The sequence below is a fragment of the Erpetoichthys calabaricus genome, chromosome 16, assembly GCF_900747795.2.
Source record: "Erpetoichthys calabaricus chromosome 16, fErpCal1.3, whole genome shotgun sequence".
Classification (NCBI taxonomy): Eukaryota; Metazoa; Chordata; class Cladistia; order Polypteriformes; family Polypteridae; genus Erpetoichthys; species Erpetoichthys calabaricus.
The window spans coordinates 26,737,297-26,753,224 of record NC_041409.2 but is presented as its reverse complement, the minus strand read 5'-3'; the positions used below and the strand labels follow the sequence as shown (position 1 = coordinate 26,753,224).

Below are 15,928 nucleotides of genomic sequence, written 5' to 3'. Positions count from 1 at the left end.
AATTAGTTCCATAAATAACTATGAATACATTCTAACAGATTTGTGAAATACCAATGGGTTCCTGACTTTAAATGGAGTCTTGCTGTATACTTGATCTGTTAGTATCCTGCTGTAGCCTTAAAGACAATGAACATTTCCACATATCTTAAAGCCCAATCAGCCCACTTACGTAAATGAGAAGGTTCTTTGTCTAGCAAGGGTTCTACGAATAACCACATGTGAAAGATTGTGGTCTCCTTGACCCCTTGAACCCTCTGTGCAGACGTCAGACACCATATAAAAGTCCAAATATAACTTTTATTTAGACCTATATGTGCACCAAGCACCCTATCCTCTATAACACTCATATAAGTAATCGATAAACAATAATCAATACACTAACCACCACTCCCAGACACGTCGCCACCCTACCTCCCAGCTCAGCTCCCCGTACTGGGCTTTCCCATAGTCCTTTATACTCCCTGACCCGGAAGTGGTTCCTGGCACAACCCACAAGTCCTTATTCCTTCCGGGTCAGGGTAAACAATCCTTTTCTTCAACCCGGAAGTACACCGTTTTCTCCTGTCCTGGGATTATGACGTACTTCCGGGTTATAGGGCATATAAGAGTCGACGGGCTTCCCTACAGCGACTCCTGGTGGTCCCCAAGGCATCCAGCAGGGCTGTGCATAAAAACTACATAGTCCATGAGTCCCTGCTGGAACCCGGGGCACGTCCATGCTGCAGGGAAAGCTCCACCTGGCGGCCTGGGGGTATTGGCCGGAATGACAAGCTGGCCACATATCACACACACAACTCAATAAAGTACTATTGCAGAACGATTATTTTTACGATTGTAGGCGACCATCTGATTGTTACGTTTATTCCTGGTATTTTGGTTTCCTTTCACATCCCACAGATGTGAAACTAATGCTTACTGGTGACTTTAATCTTCCCAGTTTCAGTGTGCCTTGTACTTATTTGTTACTACTACGAGGGTAGATCGCAGTGACCTTTATTCCTGTGCCAAAAATGTCTAGTTGAAATTACATTTAGGGAATACTCAAAATAAAATAACAATATAACAATTGAGATAAATAGATATTCACATATTCAAAATGTATTTTCTTTGTCTATTGTCCATTTTTAGCTCTTCATTCAGAATTGGAGCATTTCACCGGGCCAAAGATGTTCATTTTGTTATCAACTGTAATGACTTGGGCGCTCAGTAAACCCATCGACCCTGTAAGTTGATAGAATTCTAATTTTATTTGAATATAGCCAAGTATTTTGTTCCAGACACAGAGACCAGCCTCAAATGTGCAGTGGATGAATCCGTGTTTGTGCTGTGCGGATGTGTTTTTTTTTTTTTTACAATCCCGTTATATCTTTAGAGATGACTTTTGATCATATATATTATTGTGTAAAAGGGTTATGAGCCTTTGGGACAAGTGCTTCATGTTACTCAGTCTGTAATTTTCAAAATAAATACTGCCCAGTGACAGGCACTAATCGTAATCCCTTTAAAAGTTTGTGTAGCCATCCATCTTGTTCTCTCTCATGTTAGTAATTTCCAGGGATGTGATATTAACTCTGTCAGGGCTGATGTCGACTTTTGTCAAAAGGATGGTAATCAACTGTAAACGGTGACAAAACCAACCATTATGTTTATTTGGACTCTCGTTGCTTTAAGGAAAGTTAGTTTCATTGGCTTGACCGAGACTTCCTGTGCTTGTGTGAGTAGTAAGGAGCAAACAGGAGGAAAAATGGCACTGACATAATGGCGAGATTTCAAAGCGAATGTGTAAAGCAAAATACTCCGTGGACAAAGTTTTGCGTATTTTCTCTGAACTGGACTATGACTTGTCGGACTCCAATTTTGATACAAGTGTTCGAAAACGAATGTGAGGTTTCAGCTTCAGCTAATCGTGGTACTGAACAGGTTCATGTAGCTGACATGCCTACAGTAATGTTCACAAGGAGGACTGCCACTTAACAATGATAAGAGGTAGAAACCAGATTGCAATACACTGCAACCGTGACCACTGCTGCTGCTGCCCCAGCCACACAAAGACAGCCTGGCAAACTGGCAGTCGCAGCATGCAGCAACAGACGTTTAATGTTGATTTCTGTGTGAAACCATTGCTTTTCAGAAACTATGTTTTTTGGAAAAAATATTCAGCCCTCAAAGAGTTAAGCTGCAGCCAAGGCCAGTATGGTGTCCTGAGTTTTGCATACCAGCTGTAGGAGGATGACCTTGTATTCTTGGCCTCATTTGACTGTGAGTTCCAACATGCACCACTGCAGTTCACAGCTATGTGAACTTGATAAGGATGAGAATCCGCTCCTCCATATCTCTGGTCATGGTTTATTCAGGAAAAATGGTTTCCCTCTCTGCAGGTGAGAGAGGAGCATCAATCCCAGTTGGAGAAGTTGACATACCTCAGGGGTTGTAGCCCCAATTAAGGCAGAAATGGTTGTGACACTGAGAGCTCAGCAGTATTGTGGGTGTCATACTGGGCAGTGATGGTTTAGGATGAAACTACAGTATCTAACCCTATACTTGTGCGTGCAAAGTTAAGAAATAAGGGTTCTCTTTGGAGCAGTTGAGTTTCCTTCCTAACATTCTGAAGAACTCAAGATTCCAGAAGGTCTTTGGAAACTAAATGCTTGATTTTGTGGACTCAGAGGTGCCATATGAGTTGTTCTTTTGAGAATGTCCCAGGCTGTATCTCATTTAAGATTTGCAAGGCTCAGTTTACTGAGAGAAGACCCAGGGTATCTCCAGGATTCGCTTGATGGATTACATCTTTATAATGTCCCAGGGAGTGCTGGAGTCATACTGGGAATAAGGCAGTTTCATCTGACCTACTTTACTGGTAAACACTGTGTCCCTCACCTGAAGGTTATGAGGAGTGGCTGAATGAGGAACTACAGAAACATGGCTTTAGGTTTGTGATCAATGTGCTTATGCTAAATATCTTCGATTATTTTGTTCATTTCAGGATGATCCAGAAATCCCATTTACCGAGGACGATTACAGGCGAAGACGACCTCACCCCAATTTTAAAGATCACATTAGTGTTGAAAAGTTGGTTATAAAGTTTGGAAAAACTGTGAGTATGCAACTAAATGCAATTTTGATTTTATGTACAAAGGCACATGTAATACAACTTCTCTAATCAACGTTTTATCTTTTAACAAGACAACCCTAAAACTATTAGTGACATGTTTTATTTCAATAAACAAATAAAGTGTTTGCTGTTGTTTATCTTTAAAAATACAAGCAGCAAGTGGGTGAACGATTTGAGTGATCTCAGTCTATCTTATTATTCCATTTGCAGAAAAAGAGCCGTTTTTCCACCTATGTCGTTGCTTCAGGTCTTCAGTATGGAATGGGAGAAAAAGATTTCCACTTCTTTTTTAAGGTACAGTTAATTTCATAAATGATGTTTTACTTTAAATCTTGAAAAGACACTTCCTGTGGAGATAAATGAGAATCCAAAAGTCATGTTGCATTTCTGTTTTGACTTAAAGTTATATACTGAAGCACTGATTTTCTTGAACAACTGTGAAACAGTTGAGCAGCACATTTCTACAGTTGTCGTCATTTAATTTACTGCTTAGCATGCCTTGTTTTGCAAAAAATAGATAATTTAGTTGTGAAAGATAAGGGCATGTTAGATTTCAGTATTAAATATTATTTTGAATGCCTGACTTCTAGGTGTCTCTGTTAACTTTCTTTTAGATGGCCTGGCTTGGAGATGCGCCTTCACTCCCAGTGTTTGGAAATGGAAGCAACATCATTCCAACGATTCACATTAATGACTTAGCAAAGTGTGTTGACAGCTTTATTTTTTCACCTTACATTTGCCTCTTTCTGTATTGTATACATGTTAGGAATGATGCATAAAAATAAAGTCCATATTTTGAATGCGAAAAAGTAGAATTGATTATACTGTCATGTGCTTCTTTATAGAGTGATGCAAAATACAATTGACCACAATCCCAAAACTCACTATCTGATTGCTGTGGATGATTCTAAGCATACGCTTGAAGAGATAGTAAAGGTGGGTTTACTGTACAAAACTACTTCACATGTTAAACCTTGGCCACTTTCATTTTCGTATTCTGGATGTACATTAGTTTGCAAAGCTTACCACTAAGATTTAGAAACGAAAATGGCTTGTTAACAATGGCTAATAACTGTTGTTATTGCCATTCTTCCTTTTTGTTGTATTCGGCTGGTTGTGTGGAATAATCTACAGAAAATGTACCTTCTTATGTAGTCTGGAATACCTACAGTAAAATGTGTAAGTCACTGTGACAGGAATAGTGATGATATCAGAGAGGGGACATTCTTCAAGTTATTTTGATTAAATGTCAAAAAAAATTAAAATTAAAATTAAACAGCAGCTAAGTGCTTATTTTTCTTTATAACTGTAATATGACTTTTATGTTCAAAAGGTTATTAGCACAACTCTTGGACCCGATAAAATACAAGAAGTGCCAAAGGAAAATGTTTTTCTCAACCGAGACCTAACGGTAAGTAACTATATTTTATTATAAATACAGCATGTAAATAAATGTGTTAATGTCTGAATGTGTTATATTCACTGTGTTTAGTCTAGTCGGTCAGTCATTTCCCAACCCACAGGGTCACAGGGGTCTTGTGGAGCTAATCCCAGCCAGCACAGGGCGCAAGGCAGGAACAAATCCCCCGGGCAGGGCGCCAGCCAACCGCAGGGCACACGCACACACACACCAAGCACAATTTTAGGATCGCCAATGCACCTAACCTGCATGTCTATAGACTGTGGGAGGAAACCCACACAGACACGGGGTGAACATGCAGACTCCATGCAGGGAGGACCCGGGAAGCGAACCCAGACGGGTCTCCTAACTGCAAGGCAGCAGCGCTACCCACTGTGCCACCGTGCCACACTTATCTGTGTTTATTTTTTTATAACTGTTAAAATGTTGACATTTGGAGTACTATTTCTTTCTGTGTCTATTTATAGCAAACCAGTATCGATACATTATTGGTTAATCTCCGCATGGAAGCTGTTTTTCTTAAAGAAAATTTTAATATCAGCTGGAGTGCTGAAACTGGCATAGTTGAAAACATACAGAACATAATTAAAGAATACAAGGAAAACCGAGGACTTCAGGTGAGTTTTGTATTAGTAATCCCTAATCTATAATAATGATGTGTGCTTTTTAACATGACTTGAATCTGCTAGAAGAAACTATGACTCCTGTCATGTCTTGACTGCAATAATTCAAAAAATCACAGGTTAAAACGGAATGCAACGGGGAAACCTGTCATGTTGTAAAAGCTGTTTCTTACAGAGCCACTAGGTGGCAGCTTAATTCAACTAATTCTGATTGTATAGTTGACTAAGAAATACAAGGATAGGTTGCAAATGTTTATTTTAAATAATAGGTTGATAATATTGTAAGAGTATAATGATAATAATAATAGGAAAATAACACTCCTAATGAAACAGCATCACAACATTCTGCTTCTAACTGTGTTTTTCTCAGCTCTTTGATAGTTTGCCTGTGGTATGATAAATTCAAATATATAAAATCCAAACTTTTTTTTTTCAGCCTGTAAAAATCTGTATACTCGGCCCTCCGGCTGTTGGCAAGAGTACAGTATCGGAAATGATTTGTAAGCAATACAAGCTACATCATATCAAAATAAAAGATGTTATTGCTGAAGCGATTGATGCGATTGTAAGTTGCACATTTTAAAAATGTCTTGTTTTGATTCTGGGGTGGTAATAATGCATTTTGTTCAGTACTGTACTGTAATTTGAAGCCTTTTTCAGTCCTTGATACCTTCTTGTTACAATGTTAGCATTATGGTGAATATTTTAGAAGCTGGTACTTGCAACTCATTGAGAATGAAGGCTTAATATTTGACGGCTTACAGTTTTAATAAAGGAAAGGCAATTATGATTTCTTCGTAAGCCTCAAACCTTAAATAGCATTCTGCAACTTTTAATTTTAGTCTTAATTTGACCCAGGAAAAACCGGATTATTTATGATTTATACAGTATCTGGAACATTTCAATGATTAGTTTTCCATCAACTCACAACATGATACATTGCTTTTTATAGGAAAAACGTACTCAGTTACCCGAGGATGAGGATCAGGAAGAAGACCATGAAGAAATGATAAAAGATGCTCAGGAATTACTTGAAGCAATTCGAGAAAACATGGAGCAGAATGGGGGTATAATAATTAAATAACACATTAAGATACAGTACTTCCTAATTTTGGCCAATATAAATGTTGTTTGTGTAAATTGGGCGGATTAGAACATTACACCATTAGAAAATTTTCAAATGATGACAGGCCTTAGAGCCTCACACCTAATTCCACTCTGAAGGTGTCATGAGTATCCCGCTGGGGCAGTGGGAGATGATGGGGAGCATGGTGTCAGCAAGGATATTTACTACCTTAACTACATCTCCCCGCTCTCCATTATGACGCTTACATATTCAGAGGACTGCCTGGCCCTTTAACTGAAGGCTACAGAGACAGCTGGGGCTCTAGACGGATTCTCATGAAATATCCCCAACCTCATGAGTTCCCCAGTCTGTTCCTAATCCTAGAAATGGTAGCTTGACTTCTCCTAGAAGAAGTCCATCCATCCATCCATTTTCCAACCCGCTGAATCCAAACACAGGGTCACGGGGGTCTGCTGGAGCCAATCCCAGCCAACACAGGGCACAAGGCAGGAACCAATCCCGGGCAGGGTGCCAACCCACCGCAGTACCCTAGAAGAAGTTGCTTGTAATAATAATAATAATAATAATAATAGATAGATAGATAGATAGATAGATAGATAGATAGATAGATAGATAGATAGATAGATAGATAGATAGATACTTTATTAATCCCAAGGGGAAATTCACTAAAATTCACTAAAATAATAATAATATTACATTTTATTTATACAGCATCTTTCCCATGCTCAAAGGGCTTCACAGAAATTCAGAGTTCAAGCATTTTATTGTCATTGTGTAATACAACGAAATTACTTTTTTGTGACAGTCCCAAGGTGCACTTAAAGAAAAGTCAAATAATTCCAAATATGTCGTATACAGTGTTAAGTGATCAAGTAACCAGAGCAAATTATTATTGATTAGCAATAAATTGTTATTGCACCTGTTAATGAATAGTACATTCCATATTCTATATTGTATTACATTAGTATATTGCACATTACCAATATAGCTTATTGCACATGTTCAATTAAAAATGATCTCAGACTGAGGAGATTCAGAGTTCAGAAAGTTTATGGCAGATGGGATAAAGCTCTTTATTAGGCTGTTTGTGCGTAGTCCAGGATTGACCTAAAGCGTCTGCCTGACGGGAGGAGCTCAAACAAAGAATTTCCAGGATGAGTTTTGTCCTTGAGAATGTTTTTGGCCCTTCTCACACAGCGAGTCTTATACAAGAGTTCGAGTGACGTCAGTTCAGTCCCAATAATGGCCTCTGCTGTTTTTACGACCAGGTGCAGGGCTTCTTTAGCAGCCTTGGTGCAGCTGTTGTACCTGTAGGCCATCATGCACTTAGTTAAGATGCTCCCTATAGTGCATCAATAGAAATTAACCAGCAGCTTCTAAGGGAGGTCAGCTCTCCTTAGCTTCCTGTTGTTGTGTTTTGCCTGTTATAGCCAAACTGTTGTCAGCCCAGGACAGGTCCTCTGAGATGGTGACTCCTAGAAACTTAAAGCTGCAAACTCTCTCTACAGCATCTGCATTGATTGTTATTGGACTGTGATTGGTCTTTTTAGTGGTCCTAAAGTCCAGAATCACTTCTTTGGTCTTTTTTGGTATTTAAGACCAGGTTGTTGGTGTTGCACCATTCTGTCAGATTCTGAACCTCTTCCCTATATGCAGCTTCACTGTTGTCTGTTACAAGCCCAATGACAGTCGTATCATCCACAAATTTAACAATAATGTTTGATTGGTGGATGGGTTGACAGTCGTGGGTGAAGAGTGCATAGAGAAGGGGACCTGCAGCACACCAGTGCTCAGGGTAAGGGTGGAGGATGTGTGTTTATACAGGTGTATACACAAAGTTGCATTCAAGTAATATTCTCATGAAACACTAAATAAATATAGAATATAGAAAAGCATTGAAATAGAATAACAGACCAAAAAGGAAACAATACAAAAATGTAAATAGACAAGTACTACAATCAAACCCTGAACAAATAACAGAATTTGTGATAGAAACGCTGATCATCTTGAACACCTGGACAAAGTGGCTAAACTGAAACAAATGTCAGTAAGTTGGGTGGAAGTTAAATGCCCCACTGAACAAATGAGTTAATATTTGTTTTTCTTTTCTTTTTTTTTTTTCAGACCGCCTGGATGACCAATATGTCATACGTTTTATGAAGGATAAACTCAAATCGAAGCAATGTCAGAATCAGGGATTTGTTCTTGATGGTTTTCCTAAAACTTATGACCAAGCTAAGGAGCTTTTTAATAGTAAGATATGCTTGTCATCATCAATATGATTGTTAGCAGTTCAAAGCAAAATAGTATTAAATATATTTTCTCATGGTATTTAATTGTGGAATGTATCATAAAATTGGCATAATTAAAAAAGTTGAAATTGTCTTTCAAATGTTTGGAATGTGCACAGCTTTAATATATTAATGAGAATTAACAGTGTTACACTTACATGGGATTCAAGCTTATGAAACTATAGTAAAGAAATAAAATATTACAACAAATAATGTAATTTGATTATCCATCCAACCATTTCCCAACCCGCTGAATCCGAACACAGGGTCACGGGGGTCTGCCGGAGCCAATCCCAGCCAACACAGGGCGCAAGGCAGGAAACAATCCTGGGCAGGGTGCCAACCCACCGCAGGACACACACACACCAAGCACACACACTCTAGGGACAATTTAGGATCGCCTGCATGTCTTTGGACTGTGGGAGGAAACCCACGCAGACACGGGGAGAACATGCAAACTCCACGCGGGGAGGACCTGGGAAGCAAACCCTGGTCTCTACCACTGCGCCACCGTGCCACCCTTAATTTGATTATAAAATTTCTAAATAAAACCAAGTATTGCCCTAATGTTTTAATGATGGTCTATTAATCTATCAAGTTTGAAATATGCTATTATACATAAAAACAAGTAAAAGTGGAAAATGTCTATGCAGCACAATCCTGTGTTAAATAGATTTGTCTGGATATTTTATGAACTCATGAAAATAATTCAGAAAATATATTATACCACATTCCTCTTTATAAAAATAAATAATATAAAAATGTATATACAGTACAATATAGTATCACAGAATCATACAGTATATTATTTAAAACACCTCATAAATTGTAACTGTTAGATGCTGTTATTGCTTGTAGTGTTGTTTTTTAGTATTTGAAACTGTGATTAAAATTACTGATATTGATTTTAAATTATAAAAAATGTACAAAACAATTCACATGGACTTGGATAACTATTCACCATTCTGTGTTGACTCTGGTTTGCTCAATACAGTATCATAGGTAAAAAACAGCATCTGGTCCTTCAGCAATAACTGCAAGGCAACATTTGACCTTACTCTGAATCTTCCTGCACCACAAATTCATTGCTGGAGTTTTGAAAAAGATTTTTGTTTAACACTAATCTGCAGCAGTGTTGGGATGGTGAGACAGTGGTGTTAATTGTGGACAACAGGCCTGATAAAACAATGGCAATCATGTAGAGTCTACACATCAAAAAAGATATCCGAACAAATAATTAAAACAAAGTCACACAGCATGGACCCAAATACATTAAAGTATAATCTTCAAACACATTTAATATATAGTATTTTGTTTTAATATTGAAATTTTTTCTTCCAAGTTGAAGATGAAGAAGAAGAAGAAGAATCACGAGGCAAGCTTCCCCAGTATGACAAGAAGATTATGCCAGGTCAGTTGTTGATGTATGTTGTTTTATGTTTAGTGCAGACAGAAGAATCCTATAAAAGGTGTTTCGTCTCTGAGAACATTTACAAAATTGTTTCCATTAAATGAGGTGCATGTCTGGCAAGTTCTTTCAGGCTACTTACTGCCCTAAAGTGTAGAAGGTTGTGCTTTGTTCTTATTATGCATATCTAGCTCTTTATTCCAATAATGTGTCTGGATCACATCTTCAGGGTTCTCATGTTTCCTTGTAATCCTGGAAAACTTTGAAATTACCAGAATGTCATATATCCTAGAAAATACCTGACAGTTATTGAACCTAAAAATAATGCCAGTAGTTTCTGTAAGCATTTCAGTTGAAGCAGCAAAATATATTGGAAGATTGTGCAGACAAATCAAAAATACAACACTGTTGTGGTCACACACTGTTGGCACAAGCTGGAGAAGGGTATGTCCGCATCCAGCAAGACTCCATAACACTCTCACTGAGACACGCTCGCTTCCAATCAGATGGTGTGAAGGTATTATTCCATGGCTGCTTTATTTCTGCTACAGTATAATTGATACACCGATTAGAGAAAGTTGTGCCAATTTCACAAAAATAAATAATTTTTCTTCTCAGGGTATTGTGATAAAAAATAATCATGTATTTGGCTTCTCATTTAAAATTGTAGGCTGCAGCCTAATTACGCATCAATATTTAATTGTGATTAATTGTTGATCGTGTCAGTGAGCTTGCACCAGGTGACTTAAAATTCCTACATGATGATGGGTAACTATTTTTTGCTTTCTGTTAAGCCCCTACAATATATTATTTGATACATAGTTTCCGTGATAAGGATATATACATATTTATTACTCTTATATATGCATGAAGTGTATTTGTTGTCATAAATATGCTTCAGACATCAAAACCTTTCCCACTTTTAAATGGACATAGTGTCTGTGTATTAATTTTATGTAGTCAATATAATGCAGTAGCTACATTAATGACAAACTCGTTGGTTGTTGGCAGAAATGAACACAAGTGCTAAAATCACAGCGCTCTTTCTCTCCAGAATTATTTTCATATTATATGAGTTGTGGTGATGTGCTACTGGTATTCATATCATGATAGAAATTTAGTTAGTGATGCATGTCCGAGGTGCATGAGTTAGAGAAGGAGACTAGAGTTTAAGAAAGGAGAAGGAGGATGCTCTTGAGGAATTTATTGGGATATTAATAAAAGTACAGCAACTGGACACAGGGCATTTATCCGTTCAAAAGGATTGCAGGCAATTACCAGTGTTGAAAAAAATATAAATTAAAAGAGCCAGACCAAACATATAATCAAAAAAGGTTTTGCAGGTTACACTTCACACTATAGGAATCCTTTTTTTTTAAATATGCTTTAAACTTTGCATCTCTTTTGCTAGGAGAGGACATTTTTATAAAACAGATTGAAGCTAATATAGAATGGTGGCTCTGAGGCTAGGGATCTGCACTGGCAATCGGAAGGTTGCTGGTTCGAATCCCATAAAATGCCAAAAGGGACTCTGCTCTGTTGGGCCCTTGAGCAAGGCCCTTAACCTGCAATTGCTGAGCGCTTTGAGTATTGAGAAAAGAGCTATATAAATGCAAAGAATTATTATTAGAACACATTTTTATTAAATAGACGAGGGGGCTCTGCCCCCTGCTCACTTTGCTCAGCCACCCCCGGGTTTGGTTTACCAGATATACAATTTAAAGAGATTGTTATTTTCATGGGAATTGTTACATATGCATTATTTTCACTTTTACTTTAAAACTTGTAAAAACAATACTTGTTCTTTATTTCTGGCCCTGGCCGTGGTTAAATCTTTTTCACAGGACGTATTACGCTACTCGTGTTCTGAACGCACGCTAAGGAGATGCCGTCGGATCATCTGCTGTCTTTCTGCTGCTGCTACAGCTGGTGAGCTGCATGTTCTTTATGTCGCGCTGAGTGTCGATCGTTTAAAAGCTTGTATAGCAGCTGTCCTTTGGCCACTTCGTGTCTCTGCCATTCGCATTGAGAAGGGGGGTAGGGCTGAACGCACGCTAAGGAGATGCCGTCGGATCATCTGCTGTCTTTCTGCTGCTGCTACAGCTGGCGAGCTGCATGTTCTTTTTGACACGCTGAGTGTCGATCGTTTAAAAGCTTGTACAGCAGCTGTCCTTTGGCCACTTCGTGTCTTTGCCGTTCGCATTGAGAAGGGGGGTAGGGCTGAACGCACGCTAAGGAGTTGCAGTCGGATCATCTGCTGGCTTGTTGCTCCTGGCAAGCTGCGTTTTCTGCTTGTTGTGCTTTGCGTCGATCATTTCAAAGCTTGTACAGCAGCTGTCCTTTTGCCACTTCACGTCTCTGCCGCTCGCGTTGTGAAAGGAGGGGGAAGGCATTGGCGGAACGCACGCTAAGGAGTTGCAGTCGGATCATCTGCTGGCTTGTTGCTGCTGGCAAGCTGCGTGTTCTTTTTGTCGCGCTGCACATCGATCATTTCAAAGCCTGTACAGCAGCTGTCCTTTTCCCACTTCACGTCTCTGCCGCTTGCGTTGTGAAAGGAGGGGGGAGGCATTGGCTGAACGCACGCTAAGGAGAAGCAGTTGGATCATCTGCTGGCTTCCTGCTGCTGCTCTTGGCAAACTGCGTGTTCTGCTTGTCGTTATTTTAAGAGCTGGGAGCACATGATGTCTGTCTGTCAAAAGCATTCCAACAACTGCTTAGTTAGATGTCCGTGAACTTGTTTTAAATGTTGTCTCGTTGCCTTGTCTCGTGTGACGTTAAAGTGTCTCTCGCGGGATGTCAAATTGTCTTCCGAGAAGATCACGTCTCGTCTCCCTAGTCTCCCTCCCAGGATTTTTTTTTATAGTAGAGACATGAATCCAATGTATGGCACATTTTTAGGAAGAAAACTGTTTGCCCCATACTGATAATTTTCAATCTTCTATCCAATGTCCTGTAGCATTCCATATATGGAAGACACTCAGAACTATAACATTTAGAGTTCGAACCTTGGACATCAGCACCTGAGGCGAAGCCCCTGACGTTGCGCCACGGTGGCTAGTTAATTTACTTGACAGGGTGAAGATCAGATTATTACATTCATAGGTCTGAATAGTAATCTGTGCGCTGACGTCCGAGGTTCAATCCCTGTAAGGGGAAGTAAAGGTGCGTACACCTGATGAGTCACAATTAAGGTGAACCACGTGTTGTGCACTTATTGTATTATTTGGCAGGCACTGTATCCCATATCTGTGATCTACTTCTCGAAATTGAGAGGATGAGGCAAATGTTTGCTGACTGGCAGACTAACCACAAGCGTTACCTGGTTTAAAATCTCAGAAAAGGAATATGAATCAGCCATTCGTAAAATGCATTTACTTACATATATCTTGTTAAAATTGTGTAAAATGTACAGAGGACAAAGCCCAACATGTGCTTTTAAACTTCTGCGTCACTAAATTGCATGTTTTTCAGGAATGCCCCACACTTAAACTATAATAGGCAAAACTTTTGGTATATATCTCAGATATTCTTGGATTAATAACACTCCTAACACCTTCACAGCAGTATTTGTAGAAATACCAGATAGATGGTTAAAAGTGACTCCATATTACATTACTTACACAAATACTTGTATTGTTCATCTGGTAGAGTCCCAGTACACTAGCTAGCTAAGAACATCATATTCTGTATTATCTCAAATTTAAAAAAGAAAATTATTTTTTGTGTGGTTCTGTGTAATACTTTTTTCAGAACTTGGCAAGAACACACTAATATCATTTTAAAGTAAACAGGCCAGGCCTATATCTAACTTTTTTATTCTACAGGTTGTATTATCCTATACAAGGAACTTTTTTGATGGGGGTTCTCTATTTACATTGTACTCTTTGTCAAGTGGGGCTTACATGTTATGTTTTTTGTTTGATTTTGGATTGTTTTTGAAGTAAATTTTTATACATTCAATTTTTTGATTGAGTTGAATCCTGTGACTCCTAAATTGTGCTGCCTCTAGAGAATATGTACAACATTCTATGTATACAGGCATACACTTAATGAGACTTTAAATGTGCTGACACACACAGCTTCTAGAACCAGACATACCAGCATGTAGAGCACCAGTGTCTCGATGCACAGAACTGGATTTAGAATGATTTATCTGATGGTAACATATAAAAGCTAGCTGTCAGAGTTTCTATCCAACCCATTATGGCATCTCCCCTGCAAATCATCTTTATAATATCCCAGCCATCAGTACTCCTTAACCTAAAGCATTCCTGGACTAGTGTATTATAAATTATGGACTTATACCCTACATCAGGGGTGCCCACACTTTTTTGGCTTGTGAGCTACTTTTAAAATGACCAGGTCAAAGTGATCTACCTACATTAAAAATATATACTGAGTATACTGTATATATAAAATATATGTTGGCGTACTTTGCATAACTGAATAACCCTTATAACACAATAACAATTCAATACATTTATGGTCACAACGGTATTTGGACTTAATAATCTACATGTGGGAAAAGGCTGACTCGCATAAATAAGTAGAGCCGAATAATGCAGTCAAGGAGGTAGCACATTTCCTCATGTTTGGGTACTTTTCCTCTGTCAGTAAGTTCCAAAACTGTCCATGAGCCCCATACTTCAGCTGAATGTCATCCTGTAGTGTCAAAATCTGCATCCACTAAACAGTATCATCTCCAGACAGAGGAGCAGCTTCAGCGACAGAATGCTGTCACCGTCCTGCTCCACTGACAGACTGAGGAGATCATACCTCCCCCACACTATGCGACTCTTCAATTCCACCCCTTTGGGGGGTTTGGGGGGGTAAACGTTAACATTATACAAAGTTATTGTCTGTTATACCTGCATTGTTGTCACTCTTTAATTTAACATTGTTCTTTATCAGTATGCTGCTGCGGGAATATGTGAATTTCCCCTTGGGATTAGTAAAGTATCTATCTATCTATCTATCTATCTATCTATCTATCTATCTATCTATCTATCTATCTATCTATCTATCTATCTATCTATCTATCTATCTATCTATCTATCTATCTATCTATCTATCTATCTATCTATCTATCTATCTATCTATCTATCTATCTATCTATCTATCTATCTATCTATCTTCCACTGTAGAGGAGTTTTAGGTGAAACAGTGTTGCAGTTTTTGATGCGGGTGAATCCCCCTCAACATCTTCCCTTAATGGATAGCACTTAAATGTAGCGATTGGCTCAAGTAAATCTGAGTCTTGAAACCATCTGTCAAAGTCTGACAGGCAATTTTCAATCTGCTCTGTGTAGCGTATGCCGTCAAGTTGCGCCTTCCATTGCGTCTCCAGCTCTGATGAGAGGTTTTGGATGTTCCCCAAATCAAGGCGCTGCAGCTTTGAGGACAGATGTTGCATTTTTTGTTTGAAAGCATTAACTGAGCTAATCATATTGACCATGGTTTTGTCTTTTCCTTGCAGCTGAAAATTAAGCTCATTCAACATGTTGGTCAGATTGGTAAAAAAAATGCCAAGTCTAGCAGCCATTGATCGTTATTAAGTTGCTTGTATTCTACATGTTTAATGACAAGGAGAAACTCCTTTATCTCCGGCCAGGGGTCTCGAAATCTCAGCAGGAATGTCTCCCTAGCCATCTGCCTCAACAAAGGCCTCTTATATCATCTCGCCATCTTGGAAGGACTTCTTATCCATATTACTAACCGAGAATGCCAAACCGGATGGACGCAGGGACATCCGGCCATGGGCCGTAGCCGCAAAAAGACGTACTGCGCAGGCGCCCCAAGAAATGAGGCGCCGCGAGAGGCGGACAAGACCACAGAAAAAAGGAGTGAGCACAGAAAAAAGGAGTCAAACGCAGGCGACGCACACAGCGCCGCATGAGCAAAACCCACCCCCCCCCACACACACACACAAGCAACGGACGGGACACACACAAAGAGGACGATTCAACAAGCCCCTGGCACAAAAAAAA

At 39.1% G+C, this 15,928-nt stretch overlaps 1 protein-coding gene across 1 annotated transcript in view; it reads left to right on the top strand.

Moving 5' to 3' along the window:
• Window positions 1-15,928, top strand: part of ak7b (adenylate kinase 7b) — a 28,214-nt gene that overhangs the window by 4,463 nt on the left and 7,823 nt on the right. Inside the window, exons 4-14 of the mRNA XM_028821983.2 lie at window positions 1,129-1,223; window positions 2,984-3,094; window positions 3,323-3,406; window positions 3,727-3,815; window positions 3,958-4,048; window positions 4,446-4,523; window positions 5,000-5,149; window positions 5,592-5,720; window positions 6,108-6,222; window positions 8,367-8,495; window positions 9,876-9,944. Coding sequence (XP_028677816.1) covers window positions 1,129-1,223; window positions 2,984-3,094; window positions 3,323-3,406; window positions 3,727-3,815; window positions 3,958-4,048; window positions 4,446-4,523; window positions 5,000-5,149; window positions 5,592-5,720; window positions 6,108-6,222; window positions 8,367-8,495; window positions 9,876-9,944 — 1,140 coding nt within the window. The remainder of the gene's footprint in view (window positions 1-1,128; window positions 1,224-2,983; window positions 3,095-3,322; window positions 3,407-3,726; window positions 3,816-3,957; window positions 4,049-4,445; window positions 4,524-4,999; window positions 5,150-5,591; window positions 5,721-6,107; window positions 6,223-8,366; window positions 8,496-9,875; window positions 9,945-15,928) is intronic.